At 69.1% G+C, this 23,955-nt stretch overlaps 3 protein-coding genes across 3 annotated transcripts; 1 reads left to right on the plus strand and 2 right to left on the minus strand.

The window, feature by feature from the left end:
• On the minus strand, nucleotides 1-6,303 carry EIF4B (eukaryotic translation initiation factor 4B). Its single transcript, XM_080570594.1, is given in 16 exon segments — nucleotides 1-167; nucleotides 293-365; nucleotides 463-550; nucleotides 695-762; nucleotides 907-1,120; nucleotides 1,220-1,335; nucleotides 1,418-1,652; nucleotides 1,742-1,921; nucleotides 2,134-2,244; nucleotides 2,539-2,682; nucleotides 2,889-2,943; nucleotides 3,191-3,307; nucleotides 3,916-4,124; nucleotides 4,892-4,964; nucleotides 4,966-5,033; nucleotides 6,274-6,303. Coding segments are annotated over 16 exon segments (1,845 nt in total). The 5' UTR covers nucleotides 6,287-6,303; the 3' UTR covers nucleotides 1-86.
• A 1,009-nt stretch (nucleotides 6,304-7,312) lies between these two features.
• On the minus strand, nucleotides 7,313-11,601 carry KRT18 (keratin 18). The gene is made up of 7 exons (XM_080570671.1): nucleotides 10,978-11,601; nucleotides 10,137-10,219; nucleotides 9,353-9,509; nucleotides 9,120-9,284; nucleotides 8,630-8,755; nucleotides 8,296-8,519; nucleotides 7,313-7,535 (listed from the first exon to the last, which is right to left on the minus strand). The coding sequence occupies exons 1-7, from the start codon at nucleotides 11,584-11,586 to the stop codon at nucleotides 7,421-7,423; spliced, it is 1,479 nt and encodes a 492-aa protein (XP_080426797.1). The 5' UTR covers nucleotides 11,587-11,601; the 3' UTR covers nucleotides 7,313-7,420.
• A 5,074-nt stretch (nucleotides 11,602-16,675) lies between these two features.
• Nucleotides 16,676-22,974, plus strand: KRT8 (keratin 8). Its single transcript, XM_080570632.1, has 9 exons — nucleotides 16,676-17,470; nucleotides 18,665-18,873; nucleotides 19,431-19,491; nucleotides 19,565-19,660; nucleotides 19,745-19,909; nucleotides 21,195-21,320; nucleotides 22,040-22,260; nucleotides 22,350-22,405; nucleotides 22,499-22,974. Exons 1-9 carry the CDS (start codon nucleotides 17,144-17,146, stop codon nucleotides 22,675-22,677), a joined length of 1,440 nt encoding a protein of 479 aa, XP_080426758.1. The 5' UTR covers nucleotides 16,676-17,143; the 3' UTR covers nucleotides 22,678-22,974.
• Nucleotides 22,975-23,955: the final 981 nt, after the last annotated feature.

Consider the following 23,955-nt stretch of genomic DNA (forward strand, 5'->3'; position numbering starts at 1 on the left):
GGCGCTGAGTTTCAGGATTTATTTGGGCCTGCTGGGGACAGGTTTGCTTTGGCTCCCCGGGGGGCACGGGGGGCGGCGCGAGGCTCTCATTCGGCGCTCTCCTCGTCCTCGCCGTCATCCTCACCGTCCACTGACAGCGCCGCGTACTTGCTGGCGTGGCTGAACTGCTGGCAGGGAGGCAGCGGGGCGGGCACCGCGTCACCGGGGGGCTCAGCACCCCTGGGACCCCCCCGAGGAGCAGGGAACCCCCTCCCCAAGGAGGCCGGCCTCCCCCCACAGGCAGGGTGCTTACGGAGGCCGGGCTCTCGTCGAGTTTCTTTGGCTCAGGCGCAGGTCTCACGTCGTGATCCTTCCTGCTCTCCTTCCTGCAACACCCAGGGGATGCCGGGCTCAGGGGGGGGACGCCGGGCTCGGGGGGTCCCCATCCCTGTCCCCCCGCGCTCAGCACTACTGGGCACGCACCGCTCGGTGTCTCCTGGACCGCGGCCAGAGCTGCCGCTCCGCGCCTTGGGGCCGCTCTCCCGGGCGCCGTCCGCCTTGCTCTCGTCTCCTGGGGCAGGGGGGGCCGCGGGGTCTCGCCACCAGCCCTCTGCAGGGCTGCCCCCCCCCCGCAGGGCCCCGGGCCCCATCCCAGCGAGGGGACAGATCCCGGCGCTCTGCTGGGGGGGCGTGGTGCTGCCCCCCCCAGCCTCACCTTTCCTAGGGGCGCTCCTTGGGGCCACGCCATCCTCCAGGGGCAGGCCGGGCGCCGTCTGGCTGCTGCTGGGGGGGCAGAATGCAACCGTCAGCACCTCGGGGGGGGGCACCACCACCAGCCGGGGGGGTACACGATCCCCCGGGGCTGTGCCGGGACCTCCGCCGCTCCCAGGAACCGGGAGTTTGGGGGGCGTTTTGAGGCTCACCCACCTAGGGGGGGAGTGCTGCTCTGAATCCGAGCTGGGGGGGCGTGCAGGGGGGTTGGCGCTGCGCTTCACCCAGGCGTTCTCCTTCGGGGGGGGCGCGGGCATGGCCTTGAGGGGCTGCTTCTCCTCCTGGGGCCGGGCGGGGGGCGAGGGCGCCTCGTCCTCCCTGGCGAGCGGCTCGTTCTCCAGGGACTTCTCGCTCTCCCTCCGCCGCGTGGCTGCGAGGGGACGGGGCCGGAGGGGTCACACTGCCGTCCCGGGGGGGACACGGCACTGTCCCGGGGGGGTCATGTGACCCACACCGTCCCGCTACCTACTCCTGCCCGTGGGGCCGGTGCCTGCGGTGGGGCCGGGGGGGCCGCTCTGCGAGGACTCGCTCCCCGTCCGCGACCGCTCCTGGTTCTGGTTCTCCTCGCTGCGCCAGCTGGGGTGCCTGGGGCAGGGGGGGGTGAGCGGGGGCAGCCCGGCAGCGCCCCCCCCCCCCGGGCTTCGCGCCCCCACCGATGACACCGCACCTCTCCCGGGGCCGCCTGTCTATCCGCTTGTCGTCCTCCAGCTGCCGCTGCAGCTTCTCCTGCTCCTTCTGCAGCCGCTCCTCCACCTCGCGCTCGCGGGCGGCCGTGTCCACCGGCTTGGCCCCCCCGAAGATGGAGGCCGCCCGGCTGGACTGCGGCGCGGGGGCCACCGACGCCTCCTCCTCCTTGGGCGCGCTGCGCGGCTTCAGGTTCAGCTTCGGCCGCTGGGTGGGACCTGGCGGAACCCCGCGGGTGCTGAGCGGGTTCTGGGGGGGGAACCCAGACGCCGCGCCCCCCCCCCAGCGCTCCCCCCACGGCCGCTACCTCGGTCGTCGCGGCGGAAGTCGTCGCGGCCGTAATCGTCCCGCGAGTTCCACCTGTCCATGCGGTCGTCGCGGCGGTCGTAGCGGTCGTCGTAGCGGTCGCTGCCGCCCCGGTAGTCGTCGTCCCGGCGGTAGCCGCTGCCGAAGGCCCTCCTGCCGCTGCCTATCCGCGAGTCGTAGCCTGGGGGCGGGTGGGGAAACACCCTGTGGGTCCTCCCTGCAGGGGAGCACCCCCGAGAGAGGGACCGGGCCCCAAATAGGGACGGACACCCGCCCGCCAGGGCCCAACGCTGCTCGCGGGGCAGCGGCTGCAGCAGGGGCACGGTGCCGAAGCCCCCCGGGCCCACCCCCTGCTGCCCCCAGCACGCCTCGCCCTGCCCTGCCCTGCCCTACCTCGGTCGTAATCCCTGCTGCGGTCATCGTAGCGGTCCCGGCCCCCGAAGCCGCGGTCCATGTCCCTGCGCGGGCCGTCGCGATACCGATCATCGTAGCGATCCCGATACCCTGCGGCGGGGGGAGCGGGGCAGGGCGTGAGCGGGGGATTTGAGGGGAAAACCGAGGAAAATTGGCACCCTGAGAAATCAGACGGGGGACTGGACCCGAGCAACTGCTCCACGAGTGCCTGAGCACACCGCAAGGGTGTCGAGGCACTGGGGGAGTGGCGCAGCAGGCCATGGCTCCCGAGGGATGACCCCATGGGCAAGACGCAGCCCGTGGTGCTGTGCAGAGCCCCAGCGCTGCTCCCACCGCCCCGGCAGGGGGCCTGCCTCCCCTTGAGCCCCCCCTTGCCCCACTCACTGTCGCCGAAGCTGTCGTCGCCCCGGCGTGGCGGGTAGTCGTCGAAGCTGTCGGTGGCGGCGGGCCGGGCCCTCCAGTCGCTCTCAAACCTCTCCGAGTCGCGGAAGCGGTCCCGGTCCCTGCCGAAGCAGCGGTCGTCGCGATCTGGGGGGGGGGGTGTGAAGGGAAGGGGGCCCTGAGCCAGCGCAGCCTGGGGCAGCATGATAGGGACGTCTGGGGGGGCCCCGCGATAAAGGAACACCCCGAGGCAGAGGGTGCTGAGGGTGCAGAGCGCCGCCCCGGCCCCACTGCAGCCCCCGGAGCCGTCGGGGGGAGCAGGGATGGAGCAGAGGAGGGGGTCCGGGTCCCACCTTTATCCTGAGCCTGATCAGCGACGTCCACGCGTATCCTTCTGTTCCCTAGGGACTGCAGACGGGCGGGCCGTCAGCCCCGCACCCCCATGGCGCAGATACGGGGCCGGGCCGGTGCCCGAGCTCCAGGGGATTTCACGCCGCAGGGGATCTCCAAAAGCCCCCAAACCCAACATTTTTTTCCCCACTTGAGCCTCTTTTTAACACGCACTCTACAACACGAGGCTCCGTAAGGCGCCTTCAGCCCCCAGGGCTGCGCAGGAAGGCGCCTGACGTGGGGGGCCCCTGGGGGCTGCACTCACCTCTTCATTGAGGCTCAGCGCCTGGAACAAGGAGTCGATGTCCTCGAACTCGGCGTAGCCAAACCCTTTCAACCTCTCGGGGTTGGTCGGCTCCCGCGGCAGGCGCACGGCGCTGATCTGCGGGGGAGAGGGGACAGAGCTGGCGGTGAGGCGGCGACCCGCGCTGCCAGGGGGGGCAAACCCCGGGGACCACCAGAGGCCGTGCCAAGGCTTTTGGGGACTTCTGGACGATTCTGGGAACTTCTGGAGGTTTTTGGAGGCTTGCTGGGGCGCAGGCACAAGCTCAGTGTGTTGCCTACCCCACATCCACCCTGGTGCTCGTGGGGCCAGGAGCCATGGCCACCAGGAGAGCCCCGGGCAGCGGCACCAACCCGAGCCCTGAGCAGGCTGGGAGGCGTTTCCCCATCTTCCTTGTGACCCAAATCAAATTTTTTGGTAATGAACCATGTTTTCCCCTGTCCAGGCTGTCTGCCTACCATCTCCCTGCCTTTACTGGGAACCAGGAGCATCCCCACCCCATCCCGTCCCCATCCCCACCCCATCCCGTCCCCATCCCCATCCCCTATCCCCATCCCCAATCTCAATCCCAATCCCAGCCCTTGGCCTCACCACCCTTCTCCAGCCACCGCCCTGTCCCTAAGGCCCCTTCTGCATCACAACCCCACCACAAAACCCGACGAGGACCCGCGCGGGGCCCTGCCTGGCTCCGCGCCCCCGCCACTCACGTTGAGGCCTCGGAAGAAGTCCTTGATGGACTCCTCGGTCACGTCGTAGGGCAGGTTGCCCAGGAAGGCCGTGTACGGGGGGCACTTGGGCAGGCGGCTCCTGTCGATGTTGGGCTCCCGCGCGGCGCGGGGGGCGGTGGGCAGGATGGAGCGGTCGATGGGGGGCGCCCGGTACACGTCGTCCTCGTTGCTGTGCCACGCTGTGGACACTGCGCGCATGAACAGTGCTCAGGACGGCCCCGCGACGCTGGGGGGGCGCCCGGGGCAGAGCCCACAGCATCTGGGGCTTGGCCACCTGGACCGGTGGCCAACTGGCCCAGTGGCCGTCCGATCGCTTAGCCCAGGGGGCATTTAACCCAGCAGCCGGATGGCTCAATAACCATTTGGCCCAGTGGCCGCTTGGCCACTTAGCCCAGCAGCCATTTGGCTCAGTAGCCATTTAGCCCAGTGGCCATTTAACCCAGCACTCACCTGGCCACTGAGCCCAGTGGCCATTTATCTCTTTAGCCCAGTGGCCATTTGGCCCAGTGCCTGTTCAACCATTTAGCCCAGTGCCATGGATTCCAACAGCCAGCTGGCCATGTAGCCCAGTGGCCATTTAACCATTTAACCCAGTAGCCATCTGGCCATTTAGCTCACTGGCCATTTGGCCCAGCAGCCTTTTAAACATTTAGCCCAGTAGCCATTGACCCCAGCAGCCAGTTGGCCAGTTAGCCCAGTAGCTATTTAGCCAGTTAGCCCAGTGGTCAGTTAACCCAGCAGCCAGTTGGCCCAGTGATCTTTTAGCTCTTTAGCCCCATGGCCATTTAACCATTCAGCCCAGTGGCCACTTAACCATTTGGCCCAGTGGCCATTTGGCCCAGCAGCCATTTGGCCCAGTGGCCTTTTAACCATTTAGCCCAGTGGCCACTTAACCCAGCGGCCCCTTGCCCACTTGCTCCCATGCCCATTTGCCCCCGGTGCCTCAACACCATACCGTCCCCCTCCAGGTCGTCGGTCTCGTCGGCCCAGCTGACGGGTTTGGGGATGTAGGTGGGCCCCCCCCCCGCCGCCGCCGTCCTCGGCCAGGAAGTCGGTGAGGGTCAGGGTCTTGCCCTTCTTGTTCTTCTTCTTGGCTGCTGGGGGGGCCGCGGGGGGGCACGTCAGGGGGCGCTGTGGGGGGGCCCTGCCGCGCCACGAGGGGTGGGGGGGGCCTGGGGTGAGGGGACTTGGGGGGGGTGGGGATTACAGGGGGGGGTTCTGGGGTGAGGGGGGGGCTCTGGGGGTTACAGGGGGGGCCTGCAGCACGGGGGGGTGTCTTTGGGGGTTACAGGGGTGGTTCTGGGGCAAAGGGGGGGCAGGGGGGCGTCCTGGAGGGGCTCTGGGGGGGTCCGGGGGACTCTAGGGGGGGGTCCAGGGGCATGTCCCACAGCTCTGAGCGGCGATCGGGTGGGGGTCGTTGGTGCAAGGGTGGTGGTGCATTGCACGGCGGGGTGGTGCACTGCATGGGGGGGGTGCTGCATGGCCCACGGGGGGGTGGTGGTGCACTGCACGCAGGGAGCTGATGGTGCATTGCACAAGGGCCAGCCCCGCACGGAGAGGCAACTGTGCCTTGCACAAGGAGGGGTGACGGTGCCCTGCACGCACATCAGCTGTGCACGGGGAGCCGATGGTGCCTTGCACAAGGAGGGGGTGGGGGTGCACTGCACGGGGCGGGGGGGGGGAGGTTGACGCCTTACACACAGACCAGCTGCACACGGGGGGGGCTGGTGGTGCATTGCACGGGGGTGTTAGGGCGATGGTGCGCTGCACGGGGCGGGGAGCGTGATGCAGCGCACGCAGAGCAGCCACGCGCAGGGGTGATGGTGCATTGCACGCCAGGGTTGGTGCATTGCACAAGCGGGGGGATTGGCGCCCTGCAGCGGGGGGGGCCGGTGCCTGGCACACCCGGGGGGGGCCGGTGCCTGGCACACGAGGGGGGAGGGGCTGCTGCCTCGCACACCCGCCGGGGCCGCTCCCCCCCCCCAGCCGCGTGCGCGCCGCGCCCCACGTGGCCCCCCCCCGCCCCGCCCCGCCCCTGCCGGCCGCGCCTGCGCACTGCGCCGCCCGCAGGCCCCCTCCCCCCCCCCGCTCCCCTCAGCGCCCCCCCCTCCCCCCCCGCTCCCCGTTGGGGGGGGGCGCTGAGGGGAGCGGCGGGGGAGGGGCGGGGGGCCCGGCTCGCGCCGCTCCCCCCCCCCCGAGACCCCCCGCCCCCAGCCCCCGGCCCCGGCCCCCCCCCCGCTCCCCGCCGCCCCCCGCCGGTGCCGCCGCGTCCCGGGGGCGGCCGCGGCCCCGCCTCCCCCCCCCCCGCCGAGCCCGCGGCGGCCGCGCCGCGCTCACCTGAGGCCGCCATCTTGGGACGGGGAAGGCAAAGGGCCCGGATGGCGCCGTCACGTGGACAGCGCCGCCACGCCCCCGCGGCGGCGGCGGGGGGCGGGGCTCGGGGCGGGGCCTGGCGGGGGCGGGGCCTGGCGGGAGGGGCGGGGCTCGGGGCTCGGGGCGGGACCCGGCGGGGGGGCGGGGCCGTTGAATTCTGCGGTTGGCGTCGCCGCCCGCGCGGGAAGGGGAGAGGGGCGGGCACGGCCGGGGGGGGGGAGGGGGAGGGGGGAAAGGGGAGGGGGAGGGCGCCGGTACCGGGGTGCGCGGCGGCTGCGCGGCGTGCGAGGCACCGTGACCGCACGCGCAACGCACCGGCACCTCCTGTGCCGTGCACCGGCACCGTGGCGCGCAGCGCATCATCATCATCCCCTCCCCACGCACGGCTGGCCCACGGGCAGTGCCCCACCGCCTTCCTGTGCGATTCACCTTCCCCCCGCGTGCAGCGCACCAGCACCTCCCCGTGCGCAGCTGGCTCTTGTGCAACGCTCGGCTGCCCCCCGTGCACCACCACACGCTGTGCACTGCCAGGCCTCGTGCAGGGCGCGCTCACGCCTTCCCCAGGCGCTGACGGCGCTGGCGCAACGCACGCCTGCACCTCCGTGTGCTGCTGAGCCTCGTGCAATGCACACCTGCACCCCTGTGTGCTCCCGTCCGTCCGTCCGTCCCTCCCGCCCGTCCGTCCGTCCACCCCCCACCCTCTGGCCCTGCCCCCAGCCCACCCGTCCGTCCGTCCGTCCGTGCACCCACCCAGCTGCCCGCCCACCCTTCTGTCTGTCCGTCCACTCATCGGTCCGTCTGTCCACCCCCCCACCCCTCCGCCAGTCTGTCCCCCAATCCGTCCGTCTGTCCGTCCGTCCATCCTGCCAGTTCTCCCCCCACCCATCCGTCTGTCCGTCCGTCCACCCCCCATCCGTCCGTCTGTCCCCCCCCATCCGCCCCCCCCCCGCCTCAGTTTCCCTCCCGAAGCCCCCCCCCCCGCCAATCAGGAGCAGACACGGAGTTGACCCCCCCGGGGGGATTTGCTGCTTTATTGCAGGGGGGTTGTCGAGGCTGGGGGGTGGGGGGGGCGCAGGGACCCCCCTCCACTGCCAGGGGGGGCAGGGCCCCCTCAGAGGACCCTGACCTTGACCTCCTTGGTCTCGGTCACCACCTTGCCGTCCAGCATGCGCTGTGAGCTCCGCACCGTGCTGCTGCTGCTCTCCTTGTCCAGCGCATCCTGCAGGCTGCGGGGGGGGGGGTCAGGGACAGGGAGGGTCCCCGTCCCCCCCCTCAGCGTCCCATGGGTGGGGTGCTGCCGCCCACAGGGAGGGAGCTGGGACTGCACGGCCATGAGCCTGACCTGGGTCCTGGTCCTAATCCTGACCCCGAGGCAGCTCCGCCCAACCCTAATCCAAACCCTATACCTAACCCTAATCCTAACCCTAATCCTAAACCCAGCCTGACCCAGATCCTAACCCCAACCCAACCCCAATCCAATCCTAACCCTAACCCCAACCCCAACCCTAACTCCAACCCCAAACCCAACCCCAACCCCAACCCCAACCCCAACCCTACCCTAACCCTAACTGTAAATCCAACCCCAACCCAATCCAACCCCAACCCAATCCTACCCCAACCCAATCAAACCCAATCCAACCCAACCTAACCGTAAACCTAACCTTAACCCCAACCCAATCCCACTCCAACCCAACCCCAACACAATCCCAACGTGACCCAACCCAACCCTAACCCCAAGCCCCCAACCGCAACCCCAACCTCAACCCCAATCCTAACCCTAAACCTAACCTTAACCCCAATCCAACCCAACCCCAACCCAACCCAATCCTACCCCAACCCCAATCCTAACCCTAAACCTAAACTTAACCCCAACTCAACCCAACCCAACCCCAACGCAACCCCAACACCAACCTAACCCTCACCTTAACCCCAACCCAACCGAGCCCCCTCCACCCTCCCAGCACCCCGCACCCCCCCGCCCCGTACCTGAGCTGCTCGCCGCCGTCCAGCAGCTGCCGGTAGGTCGCGATCTCGGCCTCCAGCTTGCTCTTGACGTTGAGCAGCGCCTGGTACTCGTCGGCCTGGCGCTGCAGCTCCCCGCGCGCCTGCGCCAGCTCCGCCTCGGCGCGCAGGATGAGGCCGTTGAGCTGCTCCATCTGCAGCGCGTAGCGGCTCTCCACCTCCCGCAGGCTGCCCTCCAGGGCTCCGTTCTGCGCCCCCAGCACCACAGCTCAGCACCCACGTCCTCCCGAGACCCCCACCCACGTGGGGGGCTGCGGGATGTGGGGAGGGGAGAAAGGGGGGGCTCTGGGGTTGGCACCTGGTTGCGGAGCGACTCCAGGTCGATCTCCAGCGTCTGCGCTGAGCGGCGGAGGTCCACCACGGTGCTGCGGGCTGTGTCCACCTCCTTGCTGCTCTGCGTGATCTCAATGGTGCTCTCGGAGATCTGGGGGGGCAAGGGGGTGGGGGTGGGGATGGGAGTGGTTTTGGAGGTCACCGGGTGGGGCACAGCCATGAATGGAGCCCAGGAGTGGGGGTCCCACACGGCTCTCCCAGGGGTGTCCCCAGCCTCGCAGCGGGACTCCCCCTTAGAGAGGGTCCCCTTGGTGGGGCTGGGGTCCTGCGTGGGTCAGGGACTCCCAGGATCAGTGAGGTTCCCCCCCCAGCATTGCATGAGCCCCCCCCATGGGTGAGGACGTCCCTGGGGGGAAGGTCCCCAGCACCAGACCGGCACCAGTGCTGCTGGGGGACCACTGGGGGCTCCCCATCGTGCACCCCCCACCCCCCCCATGTCCCGGGGGGGCCCTCACCTGCTGCCCCCACTGCTTCTCCAGCTCCTCCAGGTTCTTCTGGGCCAGGGCGTCGTACTGCGCCCGGATCTCAGCCAGGACCTTGCCCAGGTCCTGAGCCTTGGGGGCGTCCACCTCCACCGTCAGCCCCGAGCCGGAGACCTGCGCCTGCAGGCTCCTCACCTCCTGGGGGGGAAAGGGGGGGTCAGAGTGGGTTCCCCCCGCATCCCCCGTCCCCCTGGGCCCCTTCCCACCTCCTCGTGGTTCTTCCTCATGAAGATGAGCTCCTCCTTGAGCGCCTCGATCTCGCCCTCCAGCTGCAGCCGGGCCATGTTGGTGTCGTCGATGACCTTGCGCAGCCCCGCGATGTCGCTCTCCACCGACATGCGGATGGCCAGCTCTGCCTCGTACCTGCAGCCACAGCGTGTCCCCAGGTGTGGCCCCAGCCCAGCCCCACTGGTGCCCCCCGGCCCCACACCGCCCCTTGCCCTGGACCAGCCCCGCTGCAGCCCCGGCCTCGTCCCAGCCCCGGCCCCACTGCTCGGACCCGTCCTTGTCCATCCCCATCCCCATTCCTATCCTTGTCCCATCCCATCCCATCCCATTCCCATCCATGTCCCTGTCTCATCCCTGTCTCCATCCTGTCCTTGTCCCCATTCCTTCTCGGCCCTATCCCTGTCCCTGTCCTTGTCCCCATTCCATCCCCATCCCATCCCATCCCCAACCCTGTCCCCATCTCCATTCCATCCCGTCCCCATCCCAACCCTGTCCCCGTTCCCGTTCTCACCCTGTCCCCATCCCCATCCCCATCTCTGTCCTTGTCCCCATCTTGTCCTTTCCATTCCCAGTTTTGTCCCCATCCCCATCCTGTCCCTGTCCTTGTCCCTGATCTTATCCCCTCCTCCATCCCTGTCCATGTCCCCATCCCCATCCCATCGCAACCCCACCCCTGTCCCCATTGTTCCCCTTGTCCCCTTTGTCTTCATTGTCCCCAGTGTCCCCCCTTGTTCCCCTTCCACCGTCCTGCCCTGCTCTCACTTGACCCTGAAGTCGTCGGCCGCCAGCCGGGCGTTGTCGATCTGCAGCACGGTGCGGGCGTTCTCCACCGTGCTGTCGAAGATCTGCGGGGATGGGGACGTCAAGGCGTGCGGGGACCCCCCTGCGGCCCCCCCGGGGCCTCCGCCTTCCCTGGGCAGGTGCCACACCCCGGAAATGCCGGGGGGGGGGGCATGGGGGGGACAAGAGCCAGGTCCCCTGGGTGGGGCCGGCTGGCACTGGGCACCCTGGGGACCGGTCCCCTTCCCGTCCTTGTGTGACCTTGGGCCGAAGCCATGCCAAAACCGCGGCACCGCTGTGCTGGGGGGGGCGGACATGAGGGGTGGGTGGGGCAGCGCTAGCCGCGGGGTTTGTTTGCTTAATGAGGGGTGTGTTAATTAACCCCCCCAGTCAGCCCCCCGACACCCATGGCCTTGGTCATGTCCCCTCACCTGGTCCCGCAGCCGGGGGTGCGGTGTCCCCCAGTATCCCCATGGGGCGTCCCCATGCAGTGTCCCCCAATGTCCCTATGTGTGCCCCCCATTGTCCCCATGTGGGGACCCCCAGTGTCCCCATATGGTGCCTCCCAGTGTCCCCAAATGGTGTCCCACGCACTGCCCCCCGACACCCCTCCACGGTGTCCCCGTGCGCTGCCCCATGCGGTGTCCCCCGCTGTCCCCCGCAGCGGGGGCCGCTCCCACCCGCCGCCAGCCCCGGGTGCAAAGTCCGCCCGGCCCCGCGGCCGCTGAGGTTAATGCTTAACCTGGGGCTGGCAGCGCCTGCGGGAGGCTGGCAGCGCCCTGGGGCTGCGGTGCCAGCTCTGCCGGTCCCGTGCCGGACCCACCTTGCCGCGCAGGTCCTCGATCACCTCCCAGTAGTGGCTCCAGTCGTGGGTGCTGGGCCCCTTCTTGGCCAGGTGCTCGCGGATCTGCACCTCCAGCCGCCGGTTCTCCTGCTCCAGGCTCCGCACCTTGTCCAGGTAGGTGGCCAGGCGCTCGTTGAGGTCCTGCATCGTCTCCTTCTCGTTCTGCACCACGCCGGAGCCCGACAGCAGCAGGCTGCCTCCGTAACTGCCCCCGTAACCACCCCCGTAGCTGCCCCCATAGCTGCTCCCATAGCTAGCCCCATAGCCGGCCCCGTAGCCGGCCCCAAAGCCGCTGCCCAGGCTGCTGCTGCGGGTGATGGAGATGCGGGACCCCGAGCCCCCGGCCCCCGCGTAGACGCTGGCGGCGCTGCTCAGGGGCGCGAGGCGCCGGCTGCCACCCGAGCGGGACGAGCTGGAGTAGACGGTGCTGCGGGAGTAGCTCATGGTGCTGGGCGTATGGACGGATGGACGGGTGGAAGGACGGACGGACAGACCGACGAACGGACGGACCGACAGACAGACGGGCGGGCGAGCGGCCGGGCGTGATTTATAGGCGGGTGAGGGAAGGGGTGGCCCCGCCGCCGGCATCGCCCCGCTGGGGCCCGGGAAGGTGGGGCCGGATCCTGCAGCCGCTTTGGGTCCTGCCAAGGGACTGGGGCTGGGGGGGGAGGGGGAGGTCCTGGGAGTTTGGGGGGGGTCGTGGCACAGGGACGGGGCTTGGTCCCAGGCACCCGTGGGGAACGAGGGCAGAGGAATGGGGTCAGCCTCGTGAGTTTTGGGGGACCCAGGGGGCAGGGACAGGGCTCGGTCCCCTGCATTTAGGGGGACACGTGGCACAGGGAGGGAGCTCAGCCTGTGAATTTCGGGGGACCCAGGACATAGGGACAGGGCTCAGCCCCCTGAATTTTGGGGGACTCAGGGCACAGGGAGGAGGCTCAGCCCTGTGTATTTTGGGGGACCCAGGGCAGAGGAATGGGGTCAGCCCCCTGCATTTTGGGGGTCTCAGGGCATGGGGACAGATCAGCCCCCTGCATTTTGGGGGACCCAGGGCTTGGGGATGAAGCTCGCCCCTAACATTTTGGGGACACCCCCTCCCAACCCCACGCCACCCCCCCCTCCCCCCCCATGCCACCGAGTCCCCCGGTCCTGGGCGGGGGCCGTGCGGGTCCCCAGCTGGGGACGGTCCCAGGTGCTCCGGGCTGGGGGGGGCGGTGGTGGCCCGGCCCAACCGGCTCCAGGAATCCTGCCCGGCCTCTCCCCAGCCCTGCTGCAACCCCCCCGGGGACACCCCGGGGGCACCTTGGGGACACCCCGGGGAGACCCCATAGACACAACCAGGGACACCCTGCACAAACCCCAGGGAAACCCTGGGGACACCCTGGGGACACCCCAGGAACACCCCGCAGACACCCCCAGGGACACCCCAGGTACATCTTGGGGACACCAGGAGCACCCTGGGGACACCCCAGGAAGACCTCAGGGACACCCCAGGGACACCCTGGGGACACCCCCCGCCCACCCCCTCTCCCTCCAGGTGCAGGGGAGCCCTCCCAGCCCTGCGGGACCCCCGACCCCCCTGCCCCCTCCCCCAGCGCCTGGCCGGGCCCTTATCTCCCTCTGGGCTGATTTGGGGCTGCACCCAGGCGGGCGCCGCATTCCAGCCCTTATCTGCCAGGGCATCGGCTCCCTGTGCTCTGGCCACAAAGGGGGTCCCACCCCCCCCGGCTGTGGGGCGAGGAGCTGGGCACATCCCCGGGGGGCTTCAGGGCGTGCCGGGGGGGGGGGGGGGGGGGCTGGGGTGGGATTCTGCCACCCCCTGCTCCAGGAGGTGAGCATGCTCCTTTGCACGAGCACGCACCCCTGCACGAGCACCGGCTGCTGCAGAAACACTCCCTGTTGCAAAAACGTGCACTTTTGCACAGGCGCACGTTTGTAGGAACATGCACCTTGCACGAGTACACGCTGTGCATGAGCACACACTTCTTCACAATCACACGGCTGTGCCGGAGCACTCCCCGCTGCACAAACACTCCCTGCTGTAAAAAGCTGCACTTGTGCGTAGGCACGTCTGCAGGAACATGTGCCTTGCACAAGCAGGCATCTTTGCATGAGTGTGCATTTTGCACGAGTACACACCTTCATACAAGCGCAGAGCTTTGCAAAAGTGTACAACTTTGCACAAGCATGCAGCTTTGCACAAGCACACAACTTTGTACCAGCACACACCCTTGCACAAGCGCACCCCTTTGCACAAGCGCACCCCTTAGCAGAACGCCTCCCCGCAGCACACCTTTGCATGGCTGCGCCTTGCAGGCCCGCGCACCTTTGCATAAGCAAATGCCCGTGCACCAGCACCTTTGGGGGGGGGGGGGGGGGTGCTTTGCACAGACACGGCTGTTTGCATGCGGGGGGGGGCAGGGGTGCAGTTTCCCTGCAGGCCCCCCCCAGCTTCCACAGCCGAGGCGCCCGCAGTGCTGCCGTCCCACAGGGAGCACGGAGTTTGCTCAGACCCGGTGAGGCAGGGCCCGTGGGGTGGGGGCCCGGCCCCCCCTGGCCCCCCCGGCCCCCCGGCTGCCTTTGTTCTGCTGCCAGCGCTGCAGCGGCCGTTTGATCGAGCCTGGAGCAGCAGCAGCAGGAGGAAGAGGAGGAGGAGGAGGAGAGGGGAGGATGGCAGGGAGGCGCTGGGGGCCCCCCCCATGGTGTCCAGCCCTGGGGTCCCCACGGTGTCTGACCCTGGGGTCCCCATGTTCCCCCATCCCAAAATCCCCATGGACCCCACCCAGTATCCCCATGGTGTCCCACCCCAGGGTCCTCATGGATTCCTGTCCCATGGGAATTGAGGCGGGGGGACAGGGGGTGCGGAGATATGGGGTGGGGGGACATAGGACATGGGGATATGGGCCATGGGGCCATGGGGGGGGGGCAGCCCAGCCGGGACCCCCAGCCCGGCTCCCCGAGGGTTAAACCGCGAGGTCCGGCCGCATTCCTGAGCAGTGAAGGCACCGCAGGGCCCAGCCGCCTCCTCCTCCTCCTCCCCCTCCTCCTCCTCCTCAGCCCTGGTTTTGGGTTGCAAACAGGCCTGGAACTGGGGGGGCTCCCCGCACCCCCCCCAGCATCGGTCATAGGGATGCAGGGGGTGGTGGCACCTGTGCCCCCCCCCCCACGGTCTGTGCTCCCCTGGGGACATCCCAGGTCCCCCCGGCCGTCACCCCGGGGGGGGGTCGTTCGGGGGCACCCAGGGGTACTCTGCCCGCCCCCCCACAAGGGGGGGACACGCGGGGGGGTGGCCGGGGTGGGTGGCAGCAGGCAGTGACGCGGTGACACCGAGCCCAGGGCAAACAACGGAGCCTTGGCCCCCACCCAAAACGGGGCCGGGCCCCCCCGCGAGCTCTGCGGGGAGCCACCGAGGGGGGTCCCGAGCCTGGAGGGGTGCGGGGGGGTGACACTGAGCTGGGGGCCAGGGGGTGGCCGTGGGGCAGCGCTGAGGGGTCTGGGCGGGGTCTGGGAGCATCTCGGGGGCACAGATTTTTTATGGGTGCTGGCACGGAGCCCCCCCATGGGGCTGGGGTTTCCCTATGGGGCAGAGACGCTGCTTTGCCCCCCCCATGGGTGTGTTCTCCCCCCCCCCCCTTCGTGCCTCAGTTTCCCCACCCGCGGGCGGGGGTTGGCCCTAGGAAGTCCCTGCTTGGGCTGCAGGGACCTGGAGCGGGGCCGGGGGGGCCGGGGGGGTCTCTCGTGCTCCCCCGGGCCCTGGCCCCCACCCAGGGCCCCGCTCCCCCCCTGCCGGCGCTGTCGCGGCAGGCACGAGGCATTTGCCTGGGCTGCAAATTCCATCCTGATAAGAGAGGCTGTGGGGAGGGGGGGGCTCCTCCTGGGGGACGGAGCTTCCCAGCCCCCCACCGGCCACGGATGCTTCCAGCCCCCGAGGGGGAGGGGGGGGTTCAACACACCCACCCCCCAGGTTAAGTGGTTCTGGGGGGGCATTGAGACCCCCGTGTGCGCAAAGTGTGGGGGGAAGAACCCCGGGGGTGCTTCACGTGTGGGGTTCGGGAGGGATGGGGGGGGACAGGGGCTGGGGGGGGGACTGGGATGGGTGGTGGCTGTGTGGGCGCCAGGCTGGGGGGGGACATGGGGGTGAGGTCGCCCAGGTCCCACTCCCGGTCCCACTCCTGTTCCCTCTCCCGGTCCCATTCCTGATCCCGCTCCTGCTCCCATTCCCAATCCCACTCCCGCTCCCAGTCCCGTTCCCGCTCACCCCAACCAGCAGGTCCCCTCTTGGAGCCGGCCCCGCTCCAGGGGTCCCTGCTGCAGCCCCTCGCAACCAAAACCTCGCTGTTTTAGCCCAATACAGAGGAGTCTGGAAGAGAGGGTGCCTGGCTCTGTCCTGGGATGGGGGGGTGGGGGGGTGGACAGGGTGGTGGTGGGGTGGATGGACGGACAGACGAACGGGCAGAAGGTTGGGGGGAGGGAGGGATGGAGGGATGGATGGGTGGGAGGGTGGATGGATGGACAGAAGGATGGATGGACGGACGGATGGATGCACAGAAGGGATGGGGTGGGGTGGGGATAGGGATGGGATGGGATGGGATGGGATGGGATGGGATGGGATGGGATGGGATGGGATGGGATGGGATGGGATGGGATGGGATGGATGGAGGGACGGACAGATGGATGTGTGGGTGGGTGTAGGATGGGAGGGGACCAACCTGGGGCCACCCGGAGCCAGAGGAGCAGCGGCGATCCCTTACCCCCTCTGCTTGCGCTCCATCCCCGCCGGTGCTGGCGCTGCCCCACGGCCACCCTCCCGGCCGTGCCGGTGCAGCAGCTCCCAGATCCCCGCCGGCAGGTGCAGGGCCTCGCGCCGCCGTCTCGGCCCCATGCCCGGGGCGAGCCCGGTCCTGCCCCACGCCGCTCCCGTCTGCCCTGCCAGCACCGCGCTGCGCCGGGAGCTGGGGCAGGAGGTGGCCGCATCCTGACCCCCATGGGACCGGGCTGCAGCGGCGCCCCTCGCACTGCAGAAACACCCGTGGGGGGCTTCTGGGGGGGTGCCCAGCAGGAGGGGACGGGGAGCTGGGGGCCATGGGGCTGGTGGGGGTGGGGGGGCTGGGAGTTTGGGGCTGGGGTCGGGTCAGGGGTTGGGGATGTGGTGTTGGAGACACGGGGCTGGGGACAGAGTCTGGGGCTGGGGGTTGGGACCATGGGGTTGGGGACATGAGCTGGGGACACCATTTGGGGCCACCAGATGGGGACACGGCTTGGAGTGGGGTGTTGGGGCCATGGGGCTGGGGTCAGGGCTGGGGGCAGGGGTTGGGGACATGAGATAGGGACATGGGGCTGGAGACATGGGGCTGGGGGCAGAGCCTGGGGCCAGGGGCTGGGACCATGGGGCTGGGACCATGGGTTGGGGACATGGTCTGGGGACACTGGATGGGGACATGGGGCTGGGGACACCATTTGGGGCCACCTGTTGGGGCCAGGGGCAGGGGTCCTGGGTCCTAGGCTCAGGGTCTGGATGCCGCAGCCAGGTGGGTTCCAGGAGTGGTGCTGAGCTCTGGGTGGGGGCAGCATGCGACCCCTGCCCCTGCCCCCAACCCACCCCCCAGGATTTTCGGCCAAGCACCCGCCCCAGCGCCCCGCTGGGGCAGGATCCCGGTGGATCCCATGGGCTCCCCGCTGCGAAGGGGTTAAGTGGCGCAGGTGCTGCGTTGGGCCCCGGCCTCCTTCCTGCTCTCCTCCCCCAGCTCCGGGATATAAACCCGGCCTCGCCCGCCCAGCCCGGCCCCTCGCAGCCTCCTGCGGCCTCCTCGCGCCCTGCAGCCTCACAACCTGCCCACAACCTTCCTCCAGCCTCCTGAGACCTCTGTGCGCGCTTCTTGCAACCTCCCCGAAACCTCCTTGCAACCCCCTTGCGTGCTCCTTGCAACCTCGTTGCAACCTTGTTGCAACCTCCCCAAAACCTCCTCGCAACCTCTTTGCAACCTTGTTGCAACCCCCTTGCAACCTCCTCGCAAGCTTCTTGCAACCTCCTTGCAACTCCATTGCAACCTCATTGCAACCTCGCCACCTCCTCGCGACCCCCCCTAGAGCCTCTCGCCCCCTTCTGGCCCCGCTTGCCTGCCCCCCGCCCGCGCCCCCCGCCGCCACCATGTCCGTGCCGGTGCCCAGGACGACCACCCGCAGCAGCTCCGTCCGCTCCTTCAGCTCCCGCTCCTACACCGCCGGCCCCGCCGCCAGGATGAGCGCGGCCTCGGCCTTCGGGGGCTTTGGGGGGGGCCGGTACAGCACTGGGGGGCTCTACCGGGGCCCGGCCGCCTCCTGCGGGTCCGGGGGGGGCATCACGGCTGTGAGCGTCAACCAGAGCCTGCTGACGCCCCTCAACCTGGAGATCGACCCCAGCATCCAGCGGGTGCGCAAGGAGGAGAAGGAGCAGATCAAGACCCTCAACAACAAGTTCGCTTCCTTCATTGACAAGGTGAGGCTGGGCACCCCCTGCCCCCGGGTGCCCCCCGCCCCGCTGTGCTGGCCCCGGGGGGCTTTGGGGGGACACGGCCCCGTCCCGCTTTTGTTTGCCCCAAACCTCCCCTGGTGGCGGGGCCGGAGGTGGCCGGGACCCCCTGGGGACCTCCTGAGCCCCTCGGGGACCTCCTGGGTGCATCCTGAGAGCTTTGGGGGTGTTGAGACCACCTGGGGGCCTCCCGCCCCCCCTGGGGACACTGGGAACCCCTCCGAGACCTCCTGGACCCTTCGGGCACATCCTGACCCCTTTGGGGACATGGAGACCTCCTTGGGGACCTCCTTGGCCCCTTTGGGACCTCCTGGCCCCTTCGGACACCTCCCAGCCCCTTTGGGGACACTGAGACCCCCTTGGGGACCTTCTGCCCCCTTTGGGGACATTGAGACCCCCCTGGGGACATCCAGAACCCTCGGGACCTCCTGACCCCTTTGGGCACATCTTGGCCCCCTCGGGGACCTGCTGCCCCCCCCCAAGGACGCACTGTGGGGACACTCCTGTCCCCTCCTGCCCCCCTGCCGGGGACGTGGCAGGTTGTGGCATGGGGTGGGAGCTGGGAGGGGGGGGCGTTGTCCCTTTGTTGTCCCCCTCCAGCCTCCCTTCCTCCCCCCACAGACCCACACCGGGTGCTGCTCCCTCCCCCCCCTCCCCCCCCCTCCCCCAGTACAGGTGCTCTGTGGGGCCTTGCCCCATGGTGGGGAGGGGGGGGCAGCAGGGGGTCCACAGGGCCAGCCCCACTCAGCACCCAGCCCCCCAAGCTTGCACCCCCCCACCCCAAATGTGCACCCCAGGACTAGAGATTTGCACTCCAAATGTGCACCTGAGACCCCAACCCCCACATCCCAGGACCCCACACCCAGCACCCCAAACCCACACCCAGCACCCCACGCCTGCATTCCACATCCACACCCTGTGCCCCAAGGTTGCACCCAGCACCCCAGAATTGCACCCAGCACCCAGACTCACTCCCCAGACCCCAAAGTTGCAACCCAGCCCCCACACTTGCACTTGTCCCCCTCCCTTGCTCCCCACCCCCCCCAAGCCTTGCAGCACCGTGCCGAGATCCCGGCCCCACGCCCCCCGATCCGGTGCCCCCGTGCCGAGGCAGCAGTGCCGGTGGTGCCGGCGGTGCCACCGCCCCGTGCCCCTCCCCAGGTGCGGTTCCTGGAGCAGCAGAACAAGATGCTGGAGACCAAGTGGGGGCTGCTGCAGAACCAGAAGCCCCCCCGCAGCAACTTGAACGCGCTCTTCGAGGCGTACGTGGGCACCCTGCGGCGCCAGCTCGACAGCCTGGGCCAGGAGCGGCTGCGGCTGGAGGCCGAGCTGGGCAGCATGCAGGGGCTGGTCGAGGAGTTCAAGAACAAGTGAGGGCCCCGGGGGGCTCCACGTCCCCCCCTGGGTGGTGGCCCCACGGTGGTTCTGGGGTTTGGGGGGAGGCTGTCACGGAGGCGGCTTTGCCTTGCTGCTCGTGGATGGGGCATGCTGCTGGGTGGGTCCCTGTGTCCCTGTGCCCCCATGTCCCTGTGTCCCCACACCCCCATGTCCCCCTGCACCCAGGTTTCTGCATCACCATGTGCCCAGGTCCCTGCGTCCCTGTATCCCCATGTCCCCAGGTCCCTCCATCCCCATGTCCCCATGGCCCTGCATCTCTGGGTCCCCATGTCCCCCCTGTCCCCACACTTGTTTCTGTCCCTGTGTCCCCTCATCCCAGAGCCCCCAATTCTTCTGATATCCCAAGTCCCTGCACCTTTGGGTCCCCATGTCCCTGTGTCCCCTTGTACATGTCCCCATCCCTCCCACCTCCCTGTGTCCGTATGTCCTCTACATCTCCATGTCCCTGCACCTCTGAGTCCCCCTGTCCCCTACATCCCCATGTTCCCCCCGTCCCCGTGCACCCGCCGAGCCTCCCCTGTGCCTGCAGGTACGAAGAGGAGATCAACCACCGCACCGAGAAGGAAAATGAGTTCGTGCTGCTGAAAAAGGCGAGGTGGCGGGGGCCGGGGGGGGGCAGGTGGTGCCGGGAGGGGGGCTGATGGGCTCCTGCTGCACCCCCAGGACGTGGACGAAGCCTACATGAACAAGGTGGAGCTGGAGTCGCGCCTGGAGAGCCTGACGGACGAGATCAACTTCCTCCGGCAGCTCTACGACGAGGTGGGGGCGCAGGGGGGGGCTGCTGTGTGTGTGTGGGGGGTGCAGCGAGGGGACCCCCACTCAGCCCCACCCCGTGCCCTGCAGGAGCTGCGGGAGCTGCAGTCACAGGTGTCGGACACGTCCGTGGTGCTCTCCATGGACAACAGCCGCAGCCTGGACCTGGACGGCATCATCGCCGAGGTGAAGGCGCAGTACGAGGAGATCGCCAACCGCAGCCGCGCCGAGGCCGAGAGCATGTACCAGATCAAGGTGGGGGGGCGCCCCGAGCCATGGGATGCTCTGTTCCCTGGGGTGCTCCATCCCCCGGGACACCCCCACACCAAGGTGCTCTGTCCTGCATAATCTCTGTCCCCAGGGATGCTCCGTCCCCTGGGATACTTCGTCCCCCAGGACCCTCCATGCCCCAGGACGCTCTCCCCTGGGATGCTCCATCCCCCGGGACTCTCCATGCCCTAGGACATCCCAACCATTGGGATACTCTGCCCCCCCAGGATGCTCTGTCCCCCAGGACACCCCACACACTGGGTGCTCCGTCCCTTTTCATGCTCTGTCCCCCAGGACATCCCATATATTGGGGTGCTCCATCCCCCAGAACACCCCACACACCGGGGTGCTCCATACCCCAGGACACTCTGTCCCCCCAGCACACCCCATACACCGGGGTGCTCCATCCCCCAGCACACCCCACACGCCGCGACGCCCCGTCTCGCCGTCTGGGTCCTGCTCCTCCTGCCCTCACCCAACCCTCCCCGCCCGGGGGCCAGGTGGCTGCTCCCAGTGCTCCCAGTGTCTGCGGCGTGGGCGAGCCGGGCCCCGTGACGGCTGCCCCGACCGGCCCGGCTGCAGCAGCCCCAGCCCCGAGCATCGCCCCCGGCGCACCCGGGCTCGCCCCGGCTCCTTGCTCCCCGATTTCCTGAGCCAGAGGAGCTTGTGGGGCTGCGGTGCTGAGGGGTGCAGGATGCCCTCACCGGAGCCCCCAGCCCCATCCCTGCTCTCCCAGAGCCCCCCCGGGGCTGTTCTCTTTGGCGGCCTCATCCCAGCCGTTGCCCCCCCACCACCACTGCAGGGCAGCTGGGGGAGCGCAGGGGGACCCCAAGCGGGGCTGGGAGCGGAGGGACCCCGATGTCCTTCCCCCCTAGCCCCCTCGGGTGCTGTGCGCCCGTGGTGTTGTGGCCCCACGGCTCTGGGAGTGTGGCTCCGGGGTTTTGTGGTGCTGAGATTTTGTGGGAATGTGAGTTTGGGGTCCCGCAGTTGTGGGGTCCCGTGGTGATGGGGTCCCGTGGTGATGGGGTCTTGCAGAGACAGGGTTCTGAAATTTGGTGGCCCCATGAGTCTGTGGCTGTGTGCTTTGTTGCTCCTGTGATTCCACAATCACACAATTTCATGATCCCCTAATCCCATGACCCCCTAACTTTGTGATCCCCTAATTCCATGATCCCCTAATTTCACAACCCCACAGTTCCATGATCCCCTAATTCCACGATCCCCCAATTTCACGCTCCCCCAATTCCGTGACCCCCCGCCCCCCCCGCAGTACGAGGAGCTGAAGACAACGGCGGGCAAGCACGGGGCCGACCTGCGCAGCACCCGCGGGGAGATCAGCGAGCTGAGCCGGCTCGTCCAGCGCACCCAGGCCGAGATCGAGGCGCTCAAGAACCAGGTGGGGCCCGGGCGGGGCCGCCCCCGCCCTCCTCCTCCTCCTTCCTCCTCTGCCCTCGGCACCCCAGGGCCCCCCCGCGGCCCCATGGGGGGGCCCAGCCCATGGAGGTGCTGGGGGGCAAGGGGGGTTGGGGACTACAGGGGTGCAAGGGGCAATGCTGGGGGGCAAGGGAGGGGACTGGGGGACAAGGGGGGATGATGCTGGGGGGGTAGGGGGGGTACCAGGGTGCAAGGGGGGGGGGGACTGGGGTGTTAGAAGGGATATTGGGATGCAAGGGGCGATGCTGGGGGGCAAGGGAAGGGTATGGAGGTGCAAGGGGGGGATGCTGGGTTGCAAGGGGGGGCACGGCACTGAAAGGTGGGGTATGGGGGTGCAAGGAGGGGGGCATTGGGGTGCAAGGAGGGAGATTGTGCGGTGCAAGGGGGGAGGCAGCTGCAGTGCAAAGGTGGGACCTGGGGGTGAAAGGCGGGGTATGGGGATGCAAGGGGTGATATGGGGGTGTAAGGGGTGATATGGGGGTGCAAGGGGTGATGCTGGCCTGTAAGGGGAGGAGGCTGCTGGGGTGCAAGGGAGGATGTGGCATGGTGCAAGGGGGGGGACACTGGGGTATAGGGGGGGTGCTGGGGTGCCAAGGGGGAGGCTGCGTGGCGCAAGGGGGGATGCTGGGGAGTGAGGGTCCCCCAAACCCTGGTGCGAGGGGACCCCCTCATGCGCCGCAGCGGGCCAGCCTGGAGGCGGCCATCGCGGAGGCGGAGGAGCGCGGGGAGCTGGCGCTGAAGGACGCGCGGGGCAAGCTGGCGGAGCTGGAGGCGGCGCTGCAGAAGGCGAAGCAGGATCTGGCCCGGACGCTGCGCGAGTACCAGGAGCTGATGAACGTCAAGCTGGCCCTGGACATCGAGATCGCGACCTACAGGAAGCTGCTGGAGGGCGAGGAGAGCAGGTGGGGGCCCCTCGGCGACACCCTTTTGGGGGGGGGGACCCATCCTCCCCCCCCCAGCGGTGCTGAGCTGCCCCCCCCCCCCCCCGCAGGCTGGAGGCGGGCGTGCAGAACCTGAGCATCCACACCAGGACGGCGAGCTACGCGGGTAAGGGGGGGTCCCGGGGCTGTGCCCCCCCTCCCCGCCACCCCAAGTTGCTCAGCACCCTCCCCTTCCTCCCCCCCCCCCTTCTTGTTGCAGCCGGCTACGGCGGGGGCTTCGGGGGGGGCTTCGGGAGCTCCTTCTCCAGTGGCTACGCAGTGCCCCCCCCGGCCCTGGAGGGCTCCCCTGTGGCCAAGTCGCGCGCCATCGTCATCAAGAAGATCGAGACCCGCGACGGCAAGCTGGTGTCCGAGTCCTCCGACGTGCTGGCCAACTGAGCCCCCCCGGGCACACCCGGAGCTGTTTGCGGCTGGATCCAGACCCCCAGGAGGGATGGGACCCCCCCCCGATAGGACCCCCCCTGGAACCCTCCTCTTGTCCTGTCCTGAGCCAGGGCCCCACCGTCCGTCTGTCCGTCCTGCATCCCGCTGTCCGTCCCGTGCCCCCCCTGTGTGTCTGAGCCGCAGGGGGGGGCGGTGGGGTCCCCCCCCCACTGTAACCCCCCCCTCCTCTTACCCCCCAGTACAGGGCTGGGGGTGTCGGGGCTCCTGCAATAATAAACACTTGGGAACCCACAGCGTGCCTGCGTGCTGGGGTCGGAGGGGAGCGTCAAAAGGGGGGGCATCAAAAGGGGGGCGTCAAAAGGGGGGGCATCAAAAGGGGGGCGTCAAAAGGGGGGGACAAAGGGGTTCTGGGATGGTGTTAAAGGGGGGGGCATCAAAGGGGGGGGAAGGGGACCTTGTCGCCCCCAGGGCAGGGCTGCTGGCATCCGTCTGGGGTGCCAGGAGTCACCCGAGGGTGCTGGAGTTTGGGGTGCCAGGATCCGTCCCGAGGGGGTCCCAGGCTCCACCCGGGTGTCCTGGGCTCCCCCCCCTGCCACGCAGAGCCGGGCCCCGCTGGGTGCCCCCATTAATTACTGCGCTCGTTAGGGCTGCGCGTAACTGGGCAGGGGTCCAGCTGCAGCCTTCCAACCCAAACTGGCCCAATTCCGGCCGATTTCCCCCCAAAACCGAGGCCTCCTCCAGGAATCAGCACCCCTCGCCCCCCTGTGCTGGGGCCCCCATGAGATTCTCTGGTGTCTCGTATGAGGGTTGTGCCCATGGGGGGGGGGGGGGGGGGGGGCGAAAAACCCCAAACCTTTTCCTTCGCCACCCCCCGCCCAGAAAGTTGTGTCCCCGCTCCGACCGAGGGCTTTGCTCCCGTGCTGGGGACCGGGCGGGGGGGGCAGGATGGGACCTTTGTCCCCGGGTTAACGGTTACGGCGCTGGGATCGATCCTGGGGGTCGGGGGGGGGTTAGGGGGTTTGGGGGGGGTCGGTGCCCACCGGGCACCCGCGGGACGCCCCCAAAGCGTCCCTGGGAGGAGTGTTATGAGGGGGGGGCGGTGGGAATTGGGGTGCTCGGGGGGGGGGAAGCCGGCCCCCAATTCCCGGCCCGGGGGTGACACCTGGCGTCAGCACAGCGAACCGCGCTCCGCGCTCCGCACCCCGCTCGCTGCTAATTGCCGCTAATTGCCGCTAATTAACGCCCCCCCCGCCCCCTCCTCCCCGGCCCCTC

The sequence above is a fragment of the Anser brachyrhynchus genome (assembly GCF_964034855.1).
Source record: "Anser brachyrhynchus genome assembly, chromosome: 29".
Taxonomy (NCBI): Eukaryota; Metazoa; Chordata; class Aves; order Anseriformes; family Anatidae; genus Anser; species Anser brachyrhynchus.